This window comes from Cheilinus undulatus, linkage group 14 (assembly GCF_018320785.1).
Source record: "Cheilinus undulatus linkage group 14, ASM1832078v1, whole genome shotgun sequence".
Classification (NCBI taxonomy): Eukaryota; Metazoa; Chordata; class Actinopteri; order Labriformes; family Labridae; genus Cheilinus; species Cheilinus undulatus.
Window position 1 is genome coordinate 1,500,524 of NC_054878.1, and position 27,539 is coordinate 1,528,062.

The window sequence follows — 27,539 nt, forward strand, 5'->3', positions numbered from 1 at the left end:
ACTTAATATTTTTAGCGGACTGTAAACACTGATAAGTTCACAGCACTCAAAACTTCATTGTTAACTGATTACCTTAGAAAGTTAAGAAGTACTCAATGAAAATGTTTTAAAGATATTGTTTCTCCTAAGGTGGACTAACTTGTGCTACTGTTTGTAACACTGGCTATTAGTCATCCACTGAACGAGTAGTTGATATTTCATTAATGTCAGTGTGCCATCCAACATTCAACACTCTGTTTTAGGTCAAGAACAAAAAATCAAAGTGAAATTTACTTACATTTTCAAGCAGATTCAACAAGACTAATCTTTAACTTAATGTTTTCTTTGAAATACATGTGTACATGTTTCCATTAAACTCAGCTTGTAAATATGACTTTCTTTGCAGTATTATAGAGAGCAGCAGATTCTGATGAATGCAGCAGCATTCATCAGAAACACCAGTAGCAATGCTTGTACAGGAAGTATCTACATTTGTTTTCTTGATTTTCCATTATCAGTGAAGTTATCAGAGAATGGTAACATATTTTTACTTCAATCATAAGTCAGACAATCAACTCATTTTCAGGAAGTCCTCTTTTCACTCATGGTGCAGACGTGTTGACCATCAAAATCAACAATAATCCAATAATCCCAGCAGTGATCTCTGTCCATCATTCAACATCTAAACTCACCTGGTCACATTTAAACACATCTAAATACTTAGAAACACTCTGCCCCAGCGCATCATGGGAAAATTCTGCCGACATATCCCCAGATTTGAATCCCACCAATCTGATCTATCATCACTGCCATGTCTTCAGTTAGCAGTTAATCTATTTCTGATTGTTAGAAAAGCCATTTATCGCTCATTTGAAATACCCACAATGCATCACAGGGGCATTTATTCATGGATAATGTAGTTTTTTTGTAGTTTTGAAACACAGAATGAAACTGTGTAAAGGTAACAAAGTCAGGCTTAGTTATTTGGATAAACTTCGGACGATTGGCTTACATTACCTAAATTATTCTAGTTTAGGAAAAAGAATCACAATGTCTTGTATTTTTAACAAAAGAAACTGACTACAAAATGAGATGTACTTATGTCAAGCTAGAAACTTGGATTTTTATTGTTGATATCGAAGATTAAATTTAGTTAAATAAACTTTTGCCCAGATTCATTTTTTCAGTCTAGCCCCAGATCTGTGCCTTAATACAATCCTGTCTTGGAGATCTACAGACAGTTTCTCTGACTTCATGGCTTGGTTTGTGCTCTGACATGTTCTGTCAACTAAGGGACATTATATAGACAGGTGTCCAATCACCTCAGTTTACCACAGGTGTCACCCTGTCCATCAATGTGTAGAAACATCTGAAGGATGATCAGTGATATCAGGATGACCTGAGCTCCATTCTGAGTTTCATGGCAAAGGCTGAATACTTATGTACATGGGATTTAAAAAAAATAAATAAATAAAAAAAGATTTGCAAAAAACATTCAAACTTTTGTGTGGGTTATTGTTTATAGAAGCTGGAGGTGAAAATGAGTTTAATCCATAATGTCATATGGCTGTAATATAAAATGTGAAAAAAGTGAAGCTCTGTGAATGCTTTCTGGATGCTCAGCCCAGCATAAAGTAAAAAGATATATCAAAATTAACACAGCACATTCAAATTTCCTGCAATCAGTTTTAGCAGGATACACTCCTGCGTCTCTTTTTCATGTTCGCCCCCAGGTTATAGGACAGAAGAACAGGATCAGTCTTTTCATGTGAAACTGGTTTAATGACCTCCTCAGCATCTTTGGGTTGTGGTGTTTCCAGGCTGCTCAGTATAGATGCTGTGGTTGAGACAGAAAATCTATCATGTCTTGAGGGTGTGTTAAATGTAGGGATATTTAAGTCTATGTCTGAACTGACACCTCCCCATCTCTTCAGGATCCTTTCAAAAGTATCTGTCTCTGTCCCTCGTAGAGCCTCGTAACAGCGGGGGAAAAAATGGCAGAAGATGATACCGTATGTGGACACCAGAATGGCTGAAGCCTGCACAGGAGTCCTTTTTTCATCATGGGTGATATACACTGGGATGAAACACACCCAGACAAACAGATACATGAGCATGCTGAAGATGATGTAGCCAGTTTCACTGAACTCTTGAGGAACCTTTCTCCCTTTAAAGGCAAGGAGGAAACAAACCAAAGCCAGCAGAGCAATGTAGCTAAGCATCACGCCAAAACCTATGAATGTGGTTCCTTCGCTGCATTGGATTATCTTCACCATGCTGTGCGGGGACGGAGGAGTGTTGTCAACATGGGGAGAGTCAAATAGCAGCCAGAGGAGACAGATGACACCCTGCAGAGACGTGATGATGAGGACAATCACAGGCGGTTTGTAAAGTTCGTGTAGATACCTGTTTGTGATCTGACCAAAGGGAAGGAAAGCCAGGAAGGTGCGGTAAGCTTTGACAAGGATACAGGATACACACAAGGTGAAGCCCATCGCATACATCACCTGACGGGCCTGGCAGAGGTGCATGCTGGGTCTTCCTATGAAGCATATAACACTTGCAAAGCTTACCATCAGACCGGCCATCATCACACAGGACAGTCTCACCTCTGCTTTCTTCATTGGAGGGCAGTCTCTGTGCACTAAGAAGATAACCAAAACTACAAACAGCAGCAGGATACCAAAGGCTGCGGCCACTACCATGCTGATGGGGTGAGCATCACTCCACCGTAGGAACGACTCCCATCTCGGCTTGCACTCACTCCAACCCTCCAGAGACCAGGTTTCATTGGGACACTTTTTACACACATGAAGATCTGTTGGAGAATATGGTGGTAGAGTCTTAAATGCAAAGACTGTATAATGTTGAATGTTGAGGGTTAATGCCCGACGAGGTGTCCAATTATCAGGAATTAATGGACGACGTGGAGGCCTCCGCAAAGTCCATTAATCCCTGATAATTGGACACCTCATCGGGCATTACCCGCTTATACCATGGTCACTTGCAAACAGAAAAAATAAATAAAACTACTAAGTTATGATTTTATATGTTTTGTGCTGAAAATAGAAAATTTTACTAAAACAACAATTTCTTTCCCCTAGTAACACCTGAGGGCTTGACTGGAATAGCCATTCCAATCCCATAACAATCTTAGGGAATGTAAACATTATTTAGTACTCCAGTAAATAGGACGGGCCATAGATACGAAGTTACAACGGAACAAAAAAACTAGTCCGCTCAGTGCACTTTCTGAACAGATTTATCAATGAAAAGACATGAAGATGAGTGAGACTGAGAGTCATCTGTGGCCACACTATAAACCTGTACGTTAACATGAACAGTCATCTGATAGAAAGCTTAGTTTTAGCAGACCAGCTGTTTGAATAAACAGAATAATTCCTCCTTCTGCACTACGAGGTCACAGATGTGAAATGGAGCTGTCCACGCCCTGCAGCTGCTGATTGTCCGACAGACACGTCAATATTTATCAGATATTATCATGACGGTTTATCATAAGTGTTTCCTTTGGCTCTACAAAGAAATAATGGCTTGTTTTCTTTTGTTTATGTTATTTAAATCTTCTGTCGATAGCAGTTAGAACAGGAGGGGAGTGAGTTTTGTGTGACACCTCTCAGAGTTAAGGCGAGCCTGGAAACAAGACGTACATCGGATATAGAAGATAAGAGCGTCTTACGTTACTGGTCTTAAACCTGGAGTCTGTCATTTTTTTTTTATACCAGTTAAGTGACAGTTGATGCCAGTCTGCAGGCTTCTTAGGCTGGCAGCGCTGTACTCCCTGCTCAGAAAATATGACTGTCTCATGTTGCTATAGTTACTCCCAATAGAGTAACGGCTAATGGCTGCTGTGCATTAATTTGGAACAGTAATGATTTTTTGACCGGAACTACATGTGAAGCTCGAACGGTGTCCATATATCAGAAGTTAATGGACACGAGTGGAAGTTCCAGAGCCAATCAGAATCGGGTGTTCACTAAGACCATGGTATAAACGTAGGTATACGTAGGGACAGGACCTCCCAAACAAGAAGAAAAAACATCTATTACATACGAGTGAAATGGTGATATCAAGAAACAGTGACTTCTGAAACAACTAGCTAAGGTAAGCAAAGATCTGCACCTTGTAACATTCCTTTCGTATCTGTAAAAAGTCCTTTTTTCTTTAAGCTAATGCTGTCAATCAATCTACTGTAAGTTCCTCGTTATTAGGATGACATATTTGTTTCTTCATGGATTCAGTATTTGAGTGTGCCGGTACACACCAGTATGCTGGGTTGCCAATTCTAAATTTTACCCCCTGGCTTACCAGGACTTCCAATCACTTGCAGGTACATTCTCCTGTCCTCTCCGCGGCTGGATGTTACATAATAGCATCTACATGAATGCACTGCCATGGCACACCTGTCATTGTCTCATTAGACGGTCCAGTACTAGCATGACAACACTGCCGCTGAACGAGCTGCCATGGCATCAAGGGCAGTATTTTTGTCCCCAGAGTAACTGGCTTATGGCAGACACAAAAAGTTTGGGGTTAATGTGTTAGCTCACAAACATAGCAGGAGCTCAGGGTGTCAGTGAGTGGGGTCCGCTTTGTTGTCTACATTTTGTTTTTGGAGAGGACAGGACACTGGAGCGAAAGTCAGGAATAATGTTTAAGGTTTTTGTGTTGTAAAAAACAAAACTCTCAACAAAAGACAGTTTACAGAAAAATGGTTCAAATCGTTCAAATGGTTAATCTAATGGGGAAATAGCATTGGTCTTATCCAGTGTTGTAGTTGAGTCCCCAAACCATCAGTCCGTGTAGAAGTCCAAAGTCCTCCAAATCAGGTCTCGAGTCTGAGTCGAGCCCGAGTCCTGGACTCGAGTACTACAACAGTGGTCTTATCTGAAGGAAACTAGTATCATGTTTTGGTCCCCACAAACATGTAGTATATTTAATGTCATTTTGCACATCCATGCTGACAGCTGGTTGTTTATGAAATGCCATGGTGAAATTATTTGATCCATGCAAATCTGACTTGTTTTGGGGATTTCATACTATAAAGAACAGCCAAATACAGATTACATTGGCGTAAAAGTCATATTGGTTGGTTCAGGACCAGATTTGCTCTAAACAAGTGTCCTGTGGGCCACAGCAACATCAGTATGACTAAACATGGATAAATAGTTCCATACAATGATCCTAATTAGAAAATGTTTTAAACAGTGTAATCATTTATTTAAATGCATTTCTTTAGCCTATGTTCATGCTGCTGCAGTGCTTAATCCTTCTCTCTCCTTCATTGTGAGCAGCAGCAGGTGTGACACCTATACACCTCTGCTCATCACAGCCCAATAACTCTTCTTTTCACCATTTCTAGATTTTTGTATTTCTCTAAGAAACATCAAAATCATGTTGTATGTAAAAAGCAGCAGAGAAATTGGGTAAAACTTTAGTCAAACAGTCAACCCAAGGGCCCTAAAGCCTAACAGAGTTTATGTTCCAGAGAGGGAAAAAGATCCCTGTGAAAGCTCAGGCTGAACATTTACATGTTACAAATGTGTTAAAATGCCGTTCATCCATACCCGTATCATCAGAGAAGGTCCCTGCCACACATGGAGTGCAGTTGTAACAGCAGGATACGTTCAAGATCTTCTTTACTGAACCTGGCGCACATCGCTGTGAACACCTGGCCTGAGGAGTCTGAACGAGAAATACAAGGGAACAAAAATTGACGTTGACCAATTATCAGCCTGGCCAGTTATTGATGCCAATATAGGACATTCATATTGATCTTATTTGACAGATAATTGATCAAATTCATTCATTAAAAGGTGTGCAACTGCACCGCCACTAACCTAATGTCCTGTACCCAACTATCACACAACTATCAGCCAATCAGCAATAAGGCCTTGATGGCACTAACGCAGGGATTGTCACTTCCTGTTTCCTGTTGCTGTGTTTCTCTGTGCTGTTTTTCTAATCATATTACAGCAGAGCTAGCAGTGTTTCATATTAAAATCAATAATGATTGTAGAGAATTTAAACCACTTGTTACTCATTACTTTTACAGCCAACAGCTGGAGGATGAAGGTTAGAAAACATTGTCAGATGACGTGAGGGGACTGTAAGCATAGCAGCACCCTGGGGGAAAGAAGAGAGCCGCTGCAGAGACACACAAACAGACACAGGCACTGAAATGCACACACACATCATGGCTGACAATCCAGCATGAGCTCTCTGTCTTGGAAATATGAACATAACTTTAAGATAAAGGATGAAAAAGAATAGGAAAGAAAATTCTTCCACTGCCAAGAACAGTTATTCAAACCTCAGAAAGTACCAAGTTAAACACACGCTTCAGCTAAACTAGTTTCCAGAGAACCGGACGCTACAAACACCGCTAACCCAGGTACAGCTCACGTTAGCTCAGCAGACCAAGGAGGAGCCAGTCAATCCGATTGTGGTAGACAGCACTGAGTTGACAGGTTTCTGCTGCTGAATGCAGCCTCTCACTCAGCCCCATTCCCCTCTGCACTCCCTCAGCCAACCTTATAAACGGCACCTGGAGCAGAGTCTAGACCTCTTGCTCCTGCCTGGCATGCTGGTGGTGTTTGCTGCTGTTGGCTTAAAGGTAAGGACAGAGTCCTATCATTTAATTTTAGATTTAGTGAGTTTACCAAACTTCATGCCTTCTGATTCAGTAGTGGCCCTGATAAATGGTTTTGGTTCCCCATCAGAAGCTTTGGTGTTTCACACCACATAGTGCTGAGTAGGGTGGCTGAATGGATTCGACTTTTAAAAGACATTTTCAAATTATGTTCAAATTTATTTTCCTTCTTTGCAGAATGTGTGCTGCTGTTTTTGCCCTCCTTTAGTGTTTCTTTAGAGTCTCATTTTTGCCCCTCAGTTAGATGTTTTTTTGCCCTTTCCTCCATGTTGATTCTTTCACATTGTCCTTTTGTGACTTTGCGTTATGGTTCTCTTTTGCCTTTAGCTTGCCATATTTACTAGTTTGGTTTTATTATTTGAGTAATTTTATTTCCTTGTTTATTTAGTCATTAAAATTATTTTGCCTTTAACCAGCTGGGTTTCATTTGTTTTAGGTTATGCTTTTTGTTTTTTTCCAGAGTTGGTGTCACTTTGTTGGGAGGCTGGGCACCCAGGGTGAGGGCCTCCACCTACGTGTAGAGCACTGGGGCACAAGTAGGCTACACCTTAGTTTGTTTGAAGATTGTTGTGTTGTTGATGTGCTGCACCAAGGGTAAGGTAGCACATCCCCACACCTTCCTCAGTGTAGTCTGCCTTAGGACAGTAGCTGTGTTTTTACTTAACATTTTAGTACTTCATACTGGATCTTTTTAAATAAAGAATACATTTAGTTCACTTTTCTAAAAAAGTTTTACTTGTTTAATGTTTTTTCTCTTTTGCAGCTGCTCCTCTTTATTGCTTTTTTTCATCTGATTGATTAAAACAAAATTTAATATTTTGTTGAACCACGTCTCTTGCCTTGTCATTCCTTACCTGTGTGCCTTCAATTATGGTTTTGGGCAAGGTTAAATAGTAATTATTTCCTGGGGTGTATCCCCAGGTGGCATTGTCGGTATCTCTCTTTACTTTAATCAATCGTCAAAACGCCGCTTTGCCACATCAACAACCAAGACTGGATTTTAAATCACCGCCAGCTGCATAGTGTGTCACTAAGGAAGCACTAAACAGACTGATAGAGTATTGTTAAAGACACACTTCTGACATAAACTGTAGAGTCGCTGCCTGAGAAATAATGAGAAATAATGAGAAATAAACAGGAAAGACATTTAGAGAGCAGCTGGGATTTAATCTGAACTCTTTCAGTAGAGTGCAGCTATTTTAGACTTCTTAAACAGTGAACAAATGCTTTACAGTGTTAAAAGAAACATTTCTACTGAGTTCCAACATGATAATAATGGCTACAATGTTCTATGACATCAGTTATTTCTGCTCACACTGCCACAACAACACAAATGAATGTGATGTGTACAATAATGAGTACTGAAGGAAAAAGTAACACCTGAGTTACTTTTACAAAGCAGTAATTAGTTACTAACTCAGTTACTTTTTGCTAGCAGTAACTGTAGCTAGATCCTTTTTTTCAGTAACTTGGCCAGCACTGGTTATTGATCTCATGCACTACAAATACTCAGTGTGGAAAAAACATGAGTGGTGAACCTAAACCAAAAAGGAAATGATCCATCTGAACAGACATGGATTGCAGATGTTTAATGAAAGCAGCAAAGTAATACAGCTGTGGCAGATGGCTGCCGAACACGCTCTAGGTTTCTGTTACTAAAACTTTGCTTATTGTGGCTTAGTGCTCAGTGGTTAATGTTGGGTCTGTATAAAGCACGGGTGTCAAACTCAATCCCAGCCAGGGCCAGAATCTTGATTTAGGTCTAACCTGAGGGTCAAACAGGGTCAACATTTAACCAAAAACTTTCAACCTCATTTTCACTAGTGATGAATTATGGGAAGTAAAAAACTACTTAGCTCTGATGATAAACATCAATATAAAAAAGTCAAAATGATAAGTTAAAAGGCTCAAAATCTGAAGTTAAAAGGCCAACTTATTAGTTCAAAAGATCAAAAATGTAAAATATGAGACAAAATTAAAAAATTGTGTATTTAAAAGGCCAAAATTATTGATTGAAAAGGTCAAAATATGAAACAAAAATATGAAATCCTAGTTTAAGTTTTGATTGTATGACGCAAAATTGATAATTGGAAATGAAAACATAAATTAATTTTATCTAATTGTTTTTACTCTTGACTCTGAATTTGATGACTTTAGGATATATATATTTTATGATTTATTTTGGGCATTTTTGAGCCTTTATTTGATCGAAGAGGAAAGTGGATTGAGTCAGAAACAGGGACAAGAGCAGGAGGGAGACATGCAGTAAAGGGCCTCAGGCCGGATTCGAACCTGGGCGTCTGTGTTCATGGGGCGCGCCACCTGCACCCCGACTTAAGGATATTTTTAATCATCAAGGTTTAGTTTACATTTTTATACTTGAGGAAATCTGCAGACCTCATACCAGTGGGCCAGTTATAGTTAAAATGTAATATGATCTTGCGGGCCGTGTACCACAGGCCGGATTTGGCCCCCGGGCCTGGTGTTGACACCCCTGGTGTAAAGCGTCTAAACCTGGCCTTTTTGTGTCTACAAACATTTGTTCTGGATTGGCATTAAGACTGATTGGTTGATCTTTGTGTTGACTTGTGGATCTGTTAGTTCTATAGAGTGCATTAAGAATACACGGACTTTTATAGCAACCAGACGGGCTGCTGCAGTAATCACTGTAATCTTACCGTGCTGTTGCCGGTTGAAAGCCAGTTTAAATTTTTCACATGGAGCTCTATGCGTTCACCGGGAATATGATATTTCCCAATCCTTCTTAATCTTCTGTGCTGGCTGCCCTTTTCCCACATCATCAGATCATAACCATTTAAAAAATCGCCGTTTTCATCGAAGTAGAAAACCTGACCATCAAGCTTGAACTTCACATTCTTTAGTTCAACGAGAAGCTGTAAAACAGAGGATGAGATGTTCAGCTTTAGTTTAGCAAGAAACAACCTCACAGATACTTTCCCCAAATGCCCTTAACAGTAATTCTAATCTGAGAATGTTGATTTTACCTTCCATGGGGGGAAGTTAGTGTCTCCTGAACATGAAGAATTGTCGCACTTCAGTAGCTTTTTGAGAGCGTTTGCCACAGCCCACGCTGCTATTCTGTGAGGAAAGGCCTTACTTGTGTCCAGAGCCTTTACAAGATAGTCATCATTTTGTTCCTGGGGGTTGTTGATGTTGCAGGCTTCATTGGATTTGATCTTTAGCAGTTCATTTGATGGGCAGTAAGATGGAGGCATGCTGGAGAAACACTCTGGGGTGCAATTAAATCTGATGTTTTTGTATTTTTCAATGAAGAGGTTGTGTCCTCCTGGGGTTGCTGTAAGATTCTTGAGGTAGCTATCAAACATTTCACTCTTTCCTTCCACAAAGGTAAAACCCAGGATGTCCCCCAGAGTGTTAATACCGTCCATTTGAGCAAGAGCCCAACTACTGGACCAGGAGTCACTGGCAATCCAGATCCGTGAGGTGTTGGTCCTCATCATTTCTCTGAAGAGGAAATTCACCAGCTCTGCTTTGAGGATTAGGAGAACCACTTGTGCACTGGAGGAGCGGATCTTTTCAGCTACCTGCCTGATACGGCGCTCCCTGTCAGAGTGGTCCAGGTAATGAGGCAGCACCTCCTGGAAGGCCAAACACACACCATTCTCCTCAGTGTGCCTGAGGAAGCTCCGGAAAGCTGCTCTGCCATAATCATCATCCCCGTACACGACGCCAACCCAGTTCCAGTCGTAGTGAAGCATAACTTTGGCCAAAGCTTTGGTCTGATGTACATCACTAGGAATGGTGCGCACAAACACCGGGTAGCGCGTCTTGTCACTCAGCTCTGGTGAAGATGACGTGCTGCTCATCTGATAATGACAGAGGATAAAACCAAAATTTGTTAAAATGCACACAAAAAAACAAACAAACACACGAGGCTAAGTGTAAATTAGGATTAAAGGGAACAGACGCTACTGTGTACCTGGCATAAAGTGCAGGTATCTTTCCTGTTTTACACCCAACACAGAATGAAAATTCCCCCAGGTACACTGTAGAGCCACGGCTTTAATATTTGACATGGAAAATAAAATCTATCATTCAATAAATAAATGGAAAAAAACACACAGGCATTGAAAGACTTAATATAAAAAAATTATGAAAATATGAAGTGTAACATAAACAGATGCACTATTAGCTCCTGTCTAACACAGCCATGCAAATGTCAAGCCTGCACAAGCCAGACATCCATACGACATGCTATCTCTCTGCCACAATAGCATCAGTGCTGGGAACCTCAGGTAACAAACTAAACTGTGGAGGAGCAAAGCATGGTCTGAATAAAAAAAATCACACAACAATCTTCCTGCCTGTGCAGAGATCTGAGGAAATACTTCAAAATGCTAACTACAGCTATTTTAACACTGCAGAGAGGGGGTAATGAGAAGAATTCACAATGGTGGTTTTCAGGCACAAACTAATCAATTATTCTTAAAATCAAACTTTCTTTACTTGGGGGGATTCTAAACTACCTAAATACTGTACAATGGAAGGAAAAACTTGCTGCCAGGAGATACAATTAAAAAATTGTCGTGTGATAGAGAGGGAGGTTATAGTTTAGCTGAAGGTAAAGGAGTGTTTGTACAACACTTAAGGCCTTTGCAACAGCCAATTAACAGTCAACCCAAAAATGCAGAACAGCAAAGTGAAAGAACTTGCTCATCTATACTTCAGCAGACATACTGACATGGAGTCTGCTGCCGCCAGGACCCAAGAAAACCTAAATAAGTGCAAGAAAATGGACTCATCCACTGACTATGATTGTACGATGGTCCCATCCCTAGCAAAGACACTGGAAGTGAATGCACCATCAGCCATCTACAACCAGCCTTAATGAGTTGTTTCAAACATTTTGGTCAACATAATTTGGGACATGCTTTTGACTCTACATAATCTGTAGAGTGAGGTTGTGAGCTAAAAGGGGCAAAGAGATGAGATTAAACAAAGGTGTAATCCTTTTTATTATGTTGGCACCCATGATCGCACCTCCCTAGAGACAACAAGCATTTGTCAACAGAAGGTGGTGAAGTACAGAGATGTCATAAGCATAAGAAGCGTGTTAACTGAAAAAGGAAAAGTGCAATGACTAGATTTTACATAAATATGACTCTGCTAGTGTCTACAGCATGTTTGCTGCTGTTCACATGCTGAGTGTGTATGTGACGCTATAATGTCTGTAGGCTGTAGACAAATGGCTACACTGTCTCCAGTGTACCAGAGGTCTCGAGTCATGCAACTTGGACTCGATTCAGGCTCGGGTCACAATTTTGATGACTTTGGACTCGACTTGACAATATCATCAAAGACTTGCAACTCGACTTGGACTTTGACATCAATGACTCGGGACTTGACTCGGACTTTAGTCCGATGACTTGAAAATACTTGAGATTTTCAGTAAGTGTGCCCCCATTCAATGTATTCCACTAACGCAGTGATACTCAACCTGACCAGTTGCGGCTCTTTTAAGGCTAACTTTAAAAATCCTCCCGAAATCCTCTATAAATATAATTCCACACAAAGAAGACTAACTCTAATGTAGCAAGAGTATGTATGAGTAGGAACAGTGTAATGGGTAGGAATTAGAGGACGGACCGGATGTGTGGACATACAATGAAAGGTGTCAATAAAGGTTCAGACAAAGGCTATGCACGTCTCCCGTCCTGCTCTTCATAGAAAGCCAGAATACAACATACTACATGGTGTCAGAAGTGATGAACCCCGTCTTGTATAGAGAACGGAAGAAGTTGTCAGGTGAGAATAAATAAACAAATGACCGTTACGAGCAAGTAACGTCTGTCCCGCTCGGCGAGAAACAGGAGCTAACTGGACTAGTAAGGCTGCAGCTTCGTCCACTAACGCCACGAGAGAGCACGGTGAGGATTGTTTACAGTCAAGATGGAATCCCTGTTCTCTATAAACCCACCTGAAAATTTCGACTTCTCAGACTACTCAAATTTGCCAAACTGGATTCGTCCCTTTGAAAAGTTTCGGATGGCGGCAGGACTGGACAGTAAAGAGGAAGGATACCAGGTTAACGCATTAGTTTACACCATGGGTGATAAAGCTGACGACATTTTGAACACGCTAGGGCTAAGAACAGAGGACAGAAAGAAGTACAAGGCAGTAAAGGAAGCTTTTGATAAATACTTTGTTGGGAGGCACAATGTGATTTATGAAAGAGCTCGTTTTAACAAAAGATGCCAAGAACCAGGAGATTCAGCAGAATCCTTCATATCTGCAGTGTATAAACTAGCAGAGAACTGTCAGTATGGCCCACTGCAGGACGAAATGATAAGAGATAGGCATGAAGAAAGAAAGAAACAGCAACCTGTTGTGTGGGAGATGAGTAGCACTGAACGGAAAGAGGCTAATGTGGATATGCTGAAATTCAAGAAAAAGAATAATAAAGAAAACCAGATTGGGAAAACAGCCTATGGAAAGGGACACAAGGAGTACCAAAAAGGACAGAAACACTGCGACGGTGTGGAAAAGTACCCACACACTCTCTGAATAATTGTGCAGCAAGGGAGGCAGCGTGCAGAAAATGCAAAAAGAGGAGACACTTTGCAGCTGTTTGTAGATCAGGCAGAGTAGGCACAGTGCTTGCACAGGAAGGAGAGGACGACACTCTTTTCCTGGGAGCAGTGTCCACAGGAGAAAGGCCTCAACAGTGGAAAAAGACATTGAAAGTGAATGGTCAAGGCATGACTTTCAAGATTGACACTGGAGCGGATGTGACAGTTATTCCAGCCACTAGCTACTCCACAAAAAATCATGGTCCCCTCACCAGAACCACAAAACCCCTGTGTGGACCCAGCGGTGAACCTCTGAAGGCAACTGGACAGTTCTGTGCAGTCATGGAATACAAAGGTAAAACAACAACACAACCAGTGTATGTGATACAAAAACTGGCTATGCCTTTGCTGGGATTCCCAGCCATTTCTGCACTGGGGTTACTGCACCCAGTGGACAGTGTTAAAGAGCTAGTGTCTGACATGAAACAGATGTACCCCACAGTGTTTACAGGGTTGGGCCTCTTAAAGGGAGAGTACAGGATAAAGCTAAAGGAGGAAGCCAAGCCGTATGCATTAGCACTGCCAAGACGTGTACCTCTCCCATTGTATGACAAAGTTAAAGCTGAACTTGAGAGAATGGTTAAAATGGAAGTGATAGAACCTATTGAAGAACCCACAGATTGGTGTGCAGGAATGGTCGTAGCACCAAAACCCAAAGATAAAGTGAGGATCTGCTCTGACATGACTCACCTAAATGAGTACATCTGTAGAGAAAGACACATTTTGCCTGCTGTGGATGAAACCTTAGCTAAACTAGCAGGAGCATCAGTCTTTACAAAATTGGATGCTACAGCGGGATTTTGGCAAGTACCACTACATCCAGACTCAGTCCCACTGACCACATTTATTACCCCGTTTGGGAGATACTGTTACAAAAGACTCCCGTTTGGGATTTCATCCACACCTGAACATTTTCAAAAGCGATTGACCCAGATGTTGTCAGGACTGGAAGGAACTGTGTGTCATGCAGATGACATTCTTGTGTTGGGATCTACCCGTGAACAACATGACCACAGACTACACCAAGTGCTGGAGCGGCTTAAACAGGAAGGGCTGACTCTTAACAGCGACAAGTGCCACTTTGCGGTAGATAAGGTTATGTTCCTAGGCCACATTGTCAGTGCAAAAGGCATTGAGGCAGACCCAGGAAAAATCAAGGCTATCACAGAAATGCCAGTGCCTAAGGACGTTGCTGATGTGAAACGGTTTGTGGGCATGGTTAACTATGTGGGAAAATTTTCTCCACACATTGCAGAGCTCACATATCCACTGCAAGAACTGCTCAAGGCTGACACAGACTGGGTGTGGGAGAGCACATAGCAGCGGGCCTTCAACCAACTTCGGCAGGAACTTAGCTCACCCACTGTTCTTGCTCAGTATTGCCTGAAAAGAGAGACAAAAGTTGCAGTCGATGCCTCCTCCTTTGGGCTGGGAGGGGTTATGTCTCAGAAGCAACCGTTGGGAGAGGCCCAGTGGCCTTTATTTCATGCAACATGACAGATGTGGAGCGCCGGTACACCCAAATTGAAAAGGAAGCGCTCGCACTGACATGGGCATGTGAGCGTTTTTGGTCTTATCTAGTTGGGAAGGACTTTCTCATACAGACAGATCACAAGCCTCTCATTCCTCTGTTGAGCAGCAGAGCCCTTGATGACTTGCCACTACGCATCCTACGATTCAGGTTGTGACTGCTTAGCTTCACATACAAGATAGAGCATGTGCCAGGCAAGAATTTGATCACGGCGGACACACTCTCCAGGGCACCACTACAAGACCCGCCTACAGCAGATGACATGCAGTTGGCAGAGGATGTGAGTGTGTCAATCAACCACATGGGGTGCTTACCTGTATCAGAGGGGAGGCTGGCACAAATCAGAGCTGCACAGGAAACAGATAACACATGCAAAAGACTGACAAACATGGTGCAAACAGGGTGGCCTGCCAGCACAAAAGCTCTTCCACCAGAACTTCAGCTGTACTGGCAGTATCACCAGGATTTGCTGGTTGCAGAAGGACTACTGATGAAAAGGGGACAACTCATGATACCTGCCACAATGCGGGAGGAGATGCTCGACAGAGTACATGAAGGCCACCAGGGCATGACAAAATGCATTGCCAGAGCAAACCAGTCAATGTGGTGGCCAGGTATGACCAAACAAATAAAACAAAAGGTGGAAGACTGCAGACTCTGTGCACGAGAGGCTCACAATGCACCAGAACCACTACTGACAACACAGTTGCCTGACAGGCCATGGCAGTGTGTTGCAGCAGACCTTTTCCAGAGGAACAGTGCCATGTACCTTGTGGTAGTTGACTACTTCTCGCGCTACATAGAAGTAGCCAACCTCACCTCCACTACCCCGGCCCATGTGACAGAAAAGTTGAAGGCTGTATTCGCACGCCATGGGGTCCCAGAGACTGTTGTCACGGATAACGGCCCTCAGTTCTCAGCGGCAGAGTTTGCAGCCTTTGCCAGAGACTATGACTTCAAACACGTAACCAGCAGCCCCCGCTATCCTCAAAGTAACAGGGAAGCTGAGAGGGCTGTGAGGACTGTAAAATCACTCCTGAAAAAGGGAGAGGATCCACATAAGGCCCTAATGGCTTACAGGGCCACCCCCTTGTCACATGGCTCATCCCCAGCACAGCTGCTGATGGGCCGCAACATCAGGACACCCTTGCCCGTTAGTAAGGGGAAGCTACTGCCAGGATGGCCAGACCTCCAGGCTTTCAGAAGGAAGGATGAGGAATTGAAAGAGAAGCAAGCTTCATGGTTCAACAAAAGACACAACACAAGGAAGAGAGAGGAACTCAAGGCAGGACAGAGAGTCTGGGTGAGGAATGCCAAGGATACAGGGACTGTAAGTGGTCCAGCACACACACCAAGGTCATACAACATTGACCTTCCATCAGGAAGTATACGGAGAAACAGATCACACATCAGGGTCATTCCAGGGACTCCCAGAGTGACTAGGGCAGGGCGGACAGTCCGAACTCCAACAAGAATGGACCTTTAACTACCTGTCATTAGATAGAAAGCTGTGGTAACACAGGGCAGAATAACCCCTGCACAGCTTCGGGGACCTAGGTAGTCGACCCTGACCCCTAGAGAGGAGATGTGTTTATGTTCTAGGTTCTTTGGTTTAAGTAATTTAGATAAGTAGGTGAACACGTTCAATTGTGAAGAAAGTAACAATGTATGGAACGTTAGTTGACTGTTAAGTGCTGCTGTTAACAATTCATGTTTATTGTTTATACTTACCGGCAAGTACGGTAAAAACACAAGTTCTTTCAAGAAAGCCTTACACTATACTAAAGGGGGGAGATGTACTGAGAGTATGTATGAGTAGGAACAGTGTAAGGGGTAGGAATTAGAGGATAGACCGGATGTGTGGATGTACAATGAAAGGTGTCAATAAAGGTTCAGACAAAGGCTATGCACGTCTCCCGTCCTGCTCTTCATAGAAAGCTCGAATACAACATACTACATCTAACTTCCAAATTCAAATGAAAATTTGTATTTTATTACTGTTGGATGTGCGCTGGACGGAGGAACGTGCCCAAAAGAGTGCAGAGGAAGTCCGCTGGTGGCGCTTGTCTTCATTAAGTTAATTCATAGGGGTGTGCTGTCTTGTGTTCCAAGATAAGCTTCTAATGCCCTCGTTTTAACACATTTCTTCAGTCACTCCCTGCCAATGCTCTCCCATACTCTTATTTGATGATGACTTTTACGATGCGCATCATCTTCAATGAGCCAAACACATACGGATCACATTTTGAAATAATGTAAAACTGAGTAAAACTTGTCCAAACATGGGTGTTTTATTTGGTCGTAGACATACTTATGATAAATACTGTCAAAAGGGCAGAAACAGAAAAATGAAAGCAACAAACTGGCAGGACAGAACGATTTGTGAGGGGGAGCTGCAGGTGTGAGGCAGGGCTGGCTTTAGCCATTTGGAGGAAAGACCAATATGGGAAACCTAATGTTGACCAGTCAAACATGTTCACATACATATACACACATTCACCACACAGACACACACTTACATTAGATGAGTTAAAATACAACGTCTTCAGAAGTTTATTTGTTGAAGCACTGATTATATCCTGAATGCTATGTCAGCACTCTTTTTCTGTCTGATTAAGTTCTGTCACACTGGTCTTATTTTATTTAAAAAATAGAACAATGCAAAATGCATTCATTGTATTGTCAAATTTAATAGATTGTTACATTGTTAAAATGGCGTTTTATTTGGTAAACAGTGCTTATGACTTGTAAGGACTCGAAAATTTCAAGCCTATGACTTCGGACTTGACTCAGCTTGTCTTTACTTGAGACTTGACTCGAGACTTGAGATTAAAGACTTGAGACTTACTTAAGACTTGCAAAACAATGACTTTCTCCCACCTCTGGGAGATACTAATTCCTACTGAGATGGGTTTGTAAGGTTCCAAACTTATAAAGACTGACAAGAGACAACTTTTTGGCCTTGGATGGATTTATTTAACATTTTCAGAGTCAGGATGAAATATTGAACAAGGTTGACAAAAGTGAAAGCCAGCAGTGTTGGGATGAGAGCATGTCAGACACACAACTGATTAGATTTTGGGAGTGATTCGGATCACCGTCTGGATCCAGGATTTTTTTTTTTTAAGGAATCTGTACTATTGGGAGATAAGGCTAATGACGGAGGTCTGCGCTCTCTGAGTACTTTTCTAGTTTAATATGTTTCTGGCAGTGTGGTATTAACATTTAAATGAATCTCTTTATAGATTGACTGCCACTGTTTTAGCTGTTTTGTTTTGGGCTTCTTTGTTTTGCCTTATTTTGCTAGTTGATTTTGGCATTTATTTTCTTTATTTAGAATGCTTTATTTAGGTTAACTGTATGATCCGTCCTGCTGAATTGTTTGCTTTGGTTGGTTAGAGTAGTGTTTTGTTTTTACAGGTTAGGTTGTTTCTTCCCTTGCAAAGACATTATTGACATTATTTTGTTTTTCTTCTGTTTTGTCCTGTGTTCGGGAGTATTGCAGGCTGAGTGGTGTTTGTCATCTGAGCGCATTGTGGCTGGCAGTGGGTATAGGCCTCACCACCGGCACCTCACTTCCCCTTAATTGTGTGTGAGTGGGCACGTTTTCTTTCGTCTTTGGTTGCAGTGTGTGAGTGCAGGGTTTGGGCACCAGTGTGTATGGTAAGTAGTCTGCACCCCCATTCCAGTCACTAGCAAGCATTTAAAGCCCTTAGTCTGCAATATTCTCCTTAATTATTTGTTTTGTTTAATCTTTATTTAATCAAAGCAACTTAGTGGTGTCTTTTTAAACTTTTGCATATTTTAAAGAAAGAGCTAAAAAAGAAATCTTATGTTTTTTTTAAAAAGTAATACTGACTTGTTGCTCATTTCAACATTTATCAAAATAAACTGCATTGTTTGAGTGCCAGTCCTGTCTTTGTCTCTGATTTACTTGCTGCCAATTTGCTGTCTCTTAAGGTTTTATGGTAAAATTGTGCTTTTGGGGTAAATTTAAATATGTTAAATTACTCAACATAATTAGAGTAATTTGGCCTAACCTGGAGCACAGCCACACAAGTGTCCTTCAAAGACCTAAATGATGCTAGGTGATATGTTCATGTATTTGTGAACATGCAGTGTGAGTGACTCACCAGAGGGACCATGAAGACATTGAGCAGTCTGGCTATTGCGATAGAAACCTCGGAGTACAGCCCTCCTAAGATAATCTTGACAGTTGGTATGGAGTTTGTGTAATCACACATTACACTCAGAGACTTGTTGACTGCAAGCATGTGCTCAACGTTCTGCAGAGCTTTGCTGGCGTATGAACATGTGTCACACATCAAATATCCAAGACGAACTCCAGGGAGGAAAGCAGCTGCATTTATCACCTCAATTTCATGAATGATAGCCAAAGACAACATGAAGGACTCCAGATCGAAACTGAAAATAAATAAATGAAGAGAGATGAATATAACAGCAAACTGTTATGGGAAAAAGGCAACCAGAAACCCTTAAGCAGCAAAGGCAGTCTACTTAAACTCAGTTTAGTTTACTTTACAAGTCTACGTTCACTCAGTTTAGTTTACTCTACAAGTCTACTTTAACTCAGTTTAGTTTACTCTCCAAGTCTATGTTAACCCAGTTTCGTTTACTTTACAAGTCTACTTTAACTCAATTTGGTTTACTTTACAAGTCAGTGTTGGCTCAGTTTGGTTTACTTTACAAGTCTACGTTAACTCAGTTTAGTTTACTCTCCAAGTCTTCTTTAACCCAGTTTAGTTTACTCTCCAAGTCTACTTCAACTCAATTTGGTTTACTTTTCAAGTCTACTTTAACTCAGTTTAGTTTACCTCACAAGTCTACTTTAACTGAGTCTAGTTTACATCACAAGTCTTCTTTAACTCAGTTTAGTTTACAAGTTTAATTTAACTCAGTTTAGTTTCCTTCACATGTCTTCTGTAACTCAGTTAAGTTTACTTTACAAGTCTACTTTAACTTAGTTAGTTTACATTACAAGTCTTCTTTAACTCTGTTTAGTTTGCTTTACAAGTCTCCTTTAACTCTGTTTAGTTTACGTCACAAGTCTACTTTAACTCAGTTTGGTTTACTTTACAAGTCTACTTTAACTTAGTTTAGTTTTCTGCACAAGTCTACTTTAACTTAGTTTAGTTTTCTTCACAAGTCTACTTTAACTCAGTTTGGTTTACTTTACAGGTCTACTTTAACTCAGTTTAGTTTACGTCACATCTACTTTAACTCAGTTTAGTTTGCTTTGAAAGTCTAACTCTGTTTAGTTTAGGTCACAAGTCTACTTTAAGGCAGTTAAGTTTACTTTACAAGTCTACTTTAACTCAGTTTAGTTTGCTTTACAAGTCTACTTTAACTCTGTTTAGTTTACGTCACAAGTCTACTTTAACTCAGTTTGGTTTACTTTACAAGTCTACTTTAACTTAGTTTAGTTTACTCTCCAAGTCTATGTTAACCCAGTTTCGTTTACTTTACAAGTCTACTTTAACTCAATTTGGTTTACTTTACAAGTCAGTGTTGGCTCAGTTTGGTTTACTTTACAAGTCTACGTTAACTCAGTTTAGTTTACTCTCCAAGTCTTCTTAAACCCAGTTTAGTTTACTCTCCAAGTCTACTTCAACTCAATTTGGTTTACTTTTCAAGTCTACTTTAACTCAGTTTAGTTTACCTCACAAGTCTACTTTAACTGAGTCTAGTTTACATCACAAGTCTTCTTTAACTCAGTTTAGTTTACAAGTTTAATTTAACTCAGTTTAGTTTCCTTCACATGTCTTCTGTAACTCAGTTAAGTTTACTTTACAAGTCTACTTTAACTTAGTAAGTTTACATTACAAGTCTTCTTTAACTCTGTTTAGTTTAGGTCACAAGTCTACTTTAAGGCAGTTATGTTTACTTTACAAGTCTACTTTAACTCTGTTTAGTTTACGTCACAAGTCTACTTTAACTCAGTTTGGTTTACTTTACAAGTCTACTTTAACTCAGTTTGGTTTACTTTACAAGTCTACTTTAACTCAGTTTGGTTTACTTTACAAGTCTACTTTAACTCAGTTTAGTTTACGTCACATCTACTTTAACTCAGTTTAGTTTGCTTTGAAAGTCTAACTCTGTTTAGTTTAGGTCACAAGTCTACTTTAAGGCAGTTAAGTTTACTTTACAAGTCTACTTTAACTCAGTTTAGTTTGCTTTACAAGTCTACTTTAACTCTGTTTAGTTTACGTCACAAGTCTACTTTAACTCAGTTTGGTTTACTTTACAAGTCTACTTTAACTTAGTTTAGTTTACGTCACAAGTCTACTTTAACTCAGTTTGGTTTACTTTACAAGTCTACTTTAACTCAGTTTAGTTTACGTCACATCTACTTTAACTCAGTTTAGTTTGCTTTGAAAGTCTACTTTAACTCTGTTTAGTTTACGTCACAAGTCTACTTTAAGGCAGTTAAGTTAACTTCACATGTCTTCTTTAACTCAGTTTAGTTTACGTCACATCTACTTTAACTCAGTTTAGTTTGCTTTGAAAGTCTACTGTAACTCTGTTTAGATTGCTTTACAAGTCTACTTTAACTCTGTTTAGTTTACGTCACAAGTCTACTTTAACTCAGTTTGGTTTACTTTACAAGTCTACTTTAACTTAGTTTAGTTTACGTCACAAGTCTACTTTAACTCAGTTTAGTTTACGTCAAATCTACTTTAACTCAGTTTAGTTTGCTTTGAAAGTCTACTTTAACTTAGTTTAGTTTACGTCACAAGTCTACTTTAACGGAGTTAAGTTTACTTTACAGGTCTATTTTAACTCAGTTTAGTTTACGTCACATCTACTTTAACTCAGTTTAGTTTGCTTTGAAAGTCTACTGTAACTCTGTTTAGTTTATGTCACAAGTCTTCTTTAACCCAGTTTGGTTTACTCTACAAGTCTACTTTAACTCAGTTTAGTTTATTCTACAAGTACATGTTAGCTCAGTTTAGTTTATGCTAAAAGTACATGTTAGCTCAGTTTAGTTTACGCTAAAAGTCCATGTTAGCTCAGTTAAGTTTACTCTATAAGTCTTCTTTAACTCAGTTTAGTTTACTTCACAAGTCTACTTTAACTCAGTTTATTTTACTCTACAAGTCTACGTTAGCTTAGTTTAGTTTACTCTACGAGTCTACTTTAACTCAGTTTAGTTTACTCTTCAAGTTTACTTTAACTCAGTATGCCAAGGCCCGCAGACCCAAACGGCTGATCAGATCATCTGAGGTAGAACAGCATGTGGCTGAAGCTTGCACTTAATAGTTTCAAACACAATGGTGTTCTGGGTGAAAAAATGAAATGGTACAATATGCCAGCTATGGCATACATTTGAGCCAGCTTTTTTTTTTTATTTGGCCCATTTTTACCCTTAAACTTGCTTAATTAGTCAGATAAACTATACCCATGTACAGCTTAGCTTCTCACAGCCATTTATTATTTAAGGGGAAACACACACTGAAATCTCTGGAGGCTAATGGCACACCAAGTACCTCGCCCAAACCCAACTTCAAAAAATCCGAAATATCCCTTTAAGTGTGGGAAAGTTTCCACAGTGCAGTTAAACTTATAAAAGTAAAGTTGATATAAAAGTGGCATAAATATATGAGTAACTTAAAAAAAAATGATTTCCACTTCTTAAGAAAATTGACATAATCAGTTTCTCCAAAATTTTGAGCGGTTTCAGCTTCTTCGGTTTTACAGTGTGGACTGGTCGCCAGTCAGTGGCAGGTCTGACATCCAGAGACAAACCAGGCACACCCACATTCACGTCGACAGCCAATCATCGAGTCACCACTTAACCTAACGAGCAAGTCTGTGGTGGTGAGAGAAGGCCAGAGTAACTGGAGGCAATGCAATCTTTAACTCAACAACCAGCTCTCCAGCTCTCACTCCATCACATCTCAATACAGTGATGCAGAATTTATATATGTGGAACAAGCATGATCATTCCATAAACAGCTCACTTGTCTCTGCATGTGAAAATAATTCAAAGTAGAGTGAACTTATTTTTATTACGTAGTTTGAGCAAAGCTTATCTTATACTTAATTTTTTTTTGTATTGAACTAAAAGTTAAACCAACTTGACTTTTTAGTGTTGATCAAACAAAACCAGGGTGGGTCTGAAGAAAACTCAGGGAAAGGTGGAAACCAACTAATGCATAGTTTCTGACAATGTCATTATAATTTTTTTCTAATCATGCATACGGTTATCCATTTTTACAAATGAATACATTAAATAGGTCGATTATTAACTGCTGAATTAAGGACAGTCAATAAAATAAAGTAGGTTTATTGTTACTGCTGAAACAAAACAAAAACATGGCATAGAAATAACCCCAGCTAGTCATTATAAAGTTAAAAAAAGTGCACTTTGACTTGGTCTTCTTTAAAGGTGCAGTGTGTAATATTTCGCCTAGTTGCATTTAGCTGAACAAACTTGGTAAAATAAAGCAAAACATTTCTAAGACGGTCCATCTAAATTAAAGCTGCAGGCAGCATTGGACGGGTCCTCGGTCTGTCGCACGTCCCTCATGCCTGTTTGACCTACACTTTGAGGGTTTCATCCCTTTTTGACCCTTTGACCTGCTCAAATTTAAGCTGAGGTGTGTACCTGCAGCTCTTTCAGGAGCCTCAGACTTTAGAAAGGGTGTGTATTACACAATTCCATTTTCCCTGCCTTCATTGAGTCACATGACCAGCTGCACGGTAAGCTTATTGTAATGTTAAAAAAACCTGCGTCTGTAAGACACACAAACACACACTCATGCGCGCTTCATGCGCTAACACACACACAAATGCACCATCTCTCCCATTCACTTCATATGGGATATATGTGTGACTGTCTTTGGCGACTGACGTCGCCGAAGACTTTATGGGGGACTGTATGTTGATGAGAGTCCCACCATCCCATTGCAGCATTGCTTAAATGGGCTTCTTTATTGGAACAGCTCCATGTGTGTGCGTGATCAGAGCTAATTAAGGGGCTTCCCCTGGTTGCCATGGTAACTAATGCCTGCATTCCAGGTGCTTTCATCTGTCAATCAATGAGTGACATCATCACTAACTGCTCTCTTGTTCAGGAGTGAAATTGACTGAAATCTTTTTGAATCTCACCTCACAGATGCCACAATTTTGACTAAATCTCTCTAAAAATAAGATATTTTTGTAGTAAATTTTGTCAGGAATCCATCCATGTCATTTTTAAAGCTGTAGGACCTTTGGTTTTTTGTGTAGAGGCCCAACTGCTGCAGCTTATGTGGATCAGATTTTGTCTCATCCCATTCATTTGAATGGGGGCAGCAGGGAGGGCTTCCTTGGGGTTGACCAACTTTGAGGGCTTGGTTTTTGGAAACCGCTCAGAACTTTTGATCAGCATGGTCTAGTGTGTCTTCTCTGCAATTTTCAAGCTGATACGATTTACGGCCTAGGGGAAGATACATTTTGTTCGGAGCCCTTTTTTTTGGAAAATTTTATTTTGAAAGGCAAATTGCTGGCTTCCTGTTTGAGATAGGTTAAGGGTGTCAGTGCGTGATTTGTGGGTCTCGATGAGACGAGCGTTTCAACGTTGGTTTGATCTCTCTACAACATTCCTACTGGCCGTGAGGGCCGTTTTAGTGTGCCTAGGTGGTGCTAGAGAGCACATTTTGGCATGTTTGGGATTAATTTTTTTATTTTATCAAATTTTTCACCAAATCCGAGGTGTTTGCCAATTTTGGTGAGTTTTTGAGCGTGTTTAGGGGGTTAAATTAAGGTTCAAAGAGGTGTGGGAATAATAAGAGGAAAGAAACGGACCAGATACATAATAAATGTTTAGTCATCTAAATTCAAAAATAGCTATTTTGGAAAAAACAACTCAGAATAAACCTTTAATTCATACATAGGGAGGGTCCCCTCCATGGATGCCGCCATCTTGGATTTTTATATTTTTCCATGGTAACATAGAGGAAAAAAGGATAAATAAAGTCATTGTATTGTATTGTATTCACATTACAGATACACATTAAATTCAACTGGTTGCCACAGTTTCCAGCGGAGAAATGCAATCTAGAACCCACTTCTAGATGTTTATATTCAGTTTTGCACACTGCACCTTTAAGTCAAGCTCAGATTTATAGATGCATAAAATATTTCATGTTAAGAGGAAGCACTTCCACCATCACTGCCACCACTTCCATTCATCTGTCATCACTTACCTACAGCACAGCGAGTGCACAGAACACCACAGGGTGAAGCAAAAGAGATTTCTGGAAAATTCCTGTGAACAAACAGTAAATGCTGGGTGTGCACTCCTAAAAGGCTGCTTCATAACCGGTTCTGTTTGCCAGATGGTGCTTTCCAACTGTTACTGATACCATGCATATGTTGAACAATTAATATGAGTAAAATACGTTTCTGCAGTGCAGTGTTAATTTTGGCAGCTATTTTTAATTTTAGTCCTTAAATGAAAGGCATTTTAGTTTTTGTTGTAGTAATTTCTATCCTTTTTAGTTTTAGTCTAGTTTTAGTCTACAAAAACTCAAAACATTTTAGTTTAGTTTTAGTCCATTAAAAAGTCCTCAAATTTTAGTCTTCACTTTTAGTCCAAGCATTTATTTTCTTGCCTAAATCTGGTACCAAATCATGGTAGTGTGTTCTCTGCACTCTGCCAAACCTGGGGTCCCTGCTTTCTACAGCTGGACTTGTTGCGGCAGAATAGATACAAATGCATTCTTTTCTGACAGATTTACCCACAGTGGAGAAATATCACAGATTTTGAATGTCTGACGAAAAATACTTTACATTTTAGTCTAGTTTTAGTCATCTTGACAAAAACTAAACTTAATTTTAGTCAGTTTTAGTCATCAAAGATCTTTTTTTTGTTAGTCTAAGTCTAGTTTTTGAAATTAACACTGCTGCAGTGACAGACTGCCACTGGGTCTGCCATGTTCACATAATCTTTTCAGCTTTTCAAGAGAGGGGATCTTCACACAAATAAGGCTGTAATTATTATAAGGGTAACCAGGATTTGAAGAGAAAAAAAAGTATTTTTACAATGAGTTCATCTTGAGAAGTGCTTATGTGAGAAAAAGAAAGTATCAAACAAACTTTAAGGTTAGATGCCACTTAAAGCAATCTTCAACCTAAAACATCAGTTGTCTTACTCACTCTGAGCAGTGGAAGCCCTCTGGTGTGATCCGTTCATGTAGCGCAGACACCTTCTGATGACACGGTAACATGATACCGATCGTCACGTCTCCTTCAGCTGCAGCACCGCAGACGGGCTGAGATAAGTCACATCCATGCACACCTGTGAGGATGAAGGTGAGCACGACCAGGGCGGAGAGAAGGCTGTTAGACACTCGACACTTCTCCATCATGAAGGAAAAATCAGTACAAGGATGTGCGAAACCCTTTTAACATCTCACATGGGATATGGGAGGTGCTAAGAATGTGTGAAAGAAACCAGTTTCAAACAGGAACTTTTTATCCCATGACTGGTATTAGGATCCATCCTCTCCAGAGAGGGAATGTAGCTTGGACAAAGAAGAAAGAGACTGTTGCATCAGTAGACAAAGGTGAGCTAATGGGTTTCAGGATGTAGTTCTAAAGGTGTGAATCAAATAATTAAATATTGGTCTAAAATTACAAATAAGGGGCAAAGAATGAATAAAAAAAGCATCAAACTACATTTAGATTTTTTTGGCCCTGCCAGTTTGAAAGACAACACATGTTTCTGTGTGAATGTTCAGTTAAAGTTAAAGAAAGGCCATGGCAGACTGCAACAGTTCTCTCTGTAAAAAGGCCAGTGACTGTGAACTGACAACATTTTAGAGGAGAACTGTTAATCATTTTGCTTTAATATATACTAAGGAGTAACAAAAGAAAGATAGTTTAATCTCTTCTGAAAGGGAATAAGCTCTGACAATAACAATGATACACAGAAAAACAGGATTTTTTAACAAAGCCATGTTTGTCTTCTGTGGTCTCAAAACAGTCAATAAGTTTGTCATAGATTCAGTCTGGTTCTAACCTGCAGCAGAGACTGAATGGTGCTGAGACAAACCAGAGCAAACATGTAAACAGGAAACATGAAATCTGTGGGTACAATCACATTCTTCCTTATCTTATCTACACTGTCAGCCATACCAGGACATCCCAAACATCCGTAGTCATGACTGGTCTGTTGAACGGATGATAGTAATAAACTGTATGTAGTATGTGCTTACTGTTGTGCTGTTTTACTCACTTCTGCTGTATCTGGATATACATTACATTACCAAAAGTATTAGCTTACCTGCCTTGACTCACATATGAACTTAAGTGACATCCCATTCTTAATCCATAGGGTTTAATATGAAGTCGGTTCACCCTCTGCAGCTAGATCAGCTTAAACTCCTCTGGGAAGGCTTTCCACAAGGTTTAGGAGTGTGTTTATGGGAATTTTTGACCATTCTTCCAGAACCGTATTTGTGAGGTCACACATTGATGCTGGATGAGAAGGCCTGGCTCCCAGTCTCCGCTCTAATTCATCCCAAAGGTGTTCTATGGGGTTGAGGTATGGGGCCAGTCATGTTCATCCACACCAAACTCTCTCATCCATGTCTTTATGGACCTTGCTTTGTGCACTGGTGCACAGTCATGTTGGAACAGGAAGGGGCCATCCCCAAACTGTTCCCACAAAGTTGGGAGCATGGAATTGTCCAAAATCTCTTGGTATGCTGAAGCATTCAGAGCCCCTTTCACTGGAACT

At 40.3% G+C, this 27,539-nt stretch overlaps 1 protein-coding gene across 1 annotated transcript; it reads right to left on the reverse strand.

The window, feature by feature from the left end:
- Nucleotides 1–1,667: 1,667 nt before the first annotated feature.
- LOC121521753 (G-protein coupled receptor family C group 6 member A) lies at nt 1,668–26,166 on the reverse strand. The gene is made up of 7 exons (XM_041805913.1): nt 25,955–26,166; nt 18,925–19,216; nt 9,655–10,497; nt 9,328–9,543; nt 5,565–5,682; nt 1,898–2,797; nt 1,668–1,816 (listed from the first exon to the last, which is right to left on the reverse strand). Exons 1-7 carry the CDS (start codon nt 26,164–26,166, stop codon nt 1,668–1,670), a joined length of 2,730 nt encoding a protein of 909 aa, XP_041661847.1.
- Nucleotides 26,167–27,539: the final 1,373 nt, after the last annotated feature.

What these genes read in the sequence shown, in the direction of transcription:
- LOC121521753 (XM_041805913.1), bottom strand. Translation starts at nt 26,166, where the DNA reads ATGATGGAGAAGTGTCGAGTGTCTAACAGCCTTCTCTCCGCCCTGGTC. An exon ending in ATGTCTTCATGGTCCCTCTG is followed by an intron (nt 10,498 to 18,924) that starts GTGAGTCACTCA and finishes TGTCATTATCAG; the next exon opens with ATGAGCAGCACGTCATCTTC. An exon ending in GACCTTCTCTGATGATACGG is followed by an intron (nt 2,798 to 5,564) that starts GTATGGATGAAC and finishes ATTCTCCAACAG; the next exon opens with ATCTTCATGTGTGTAAAAAG.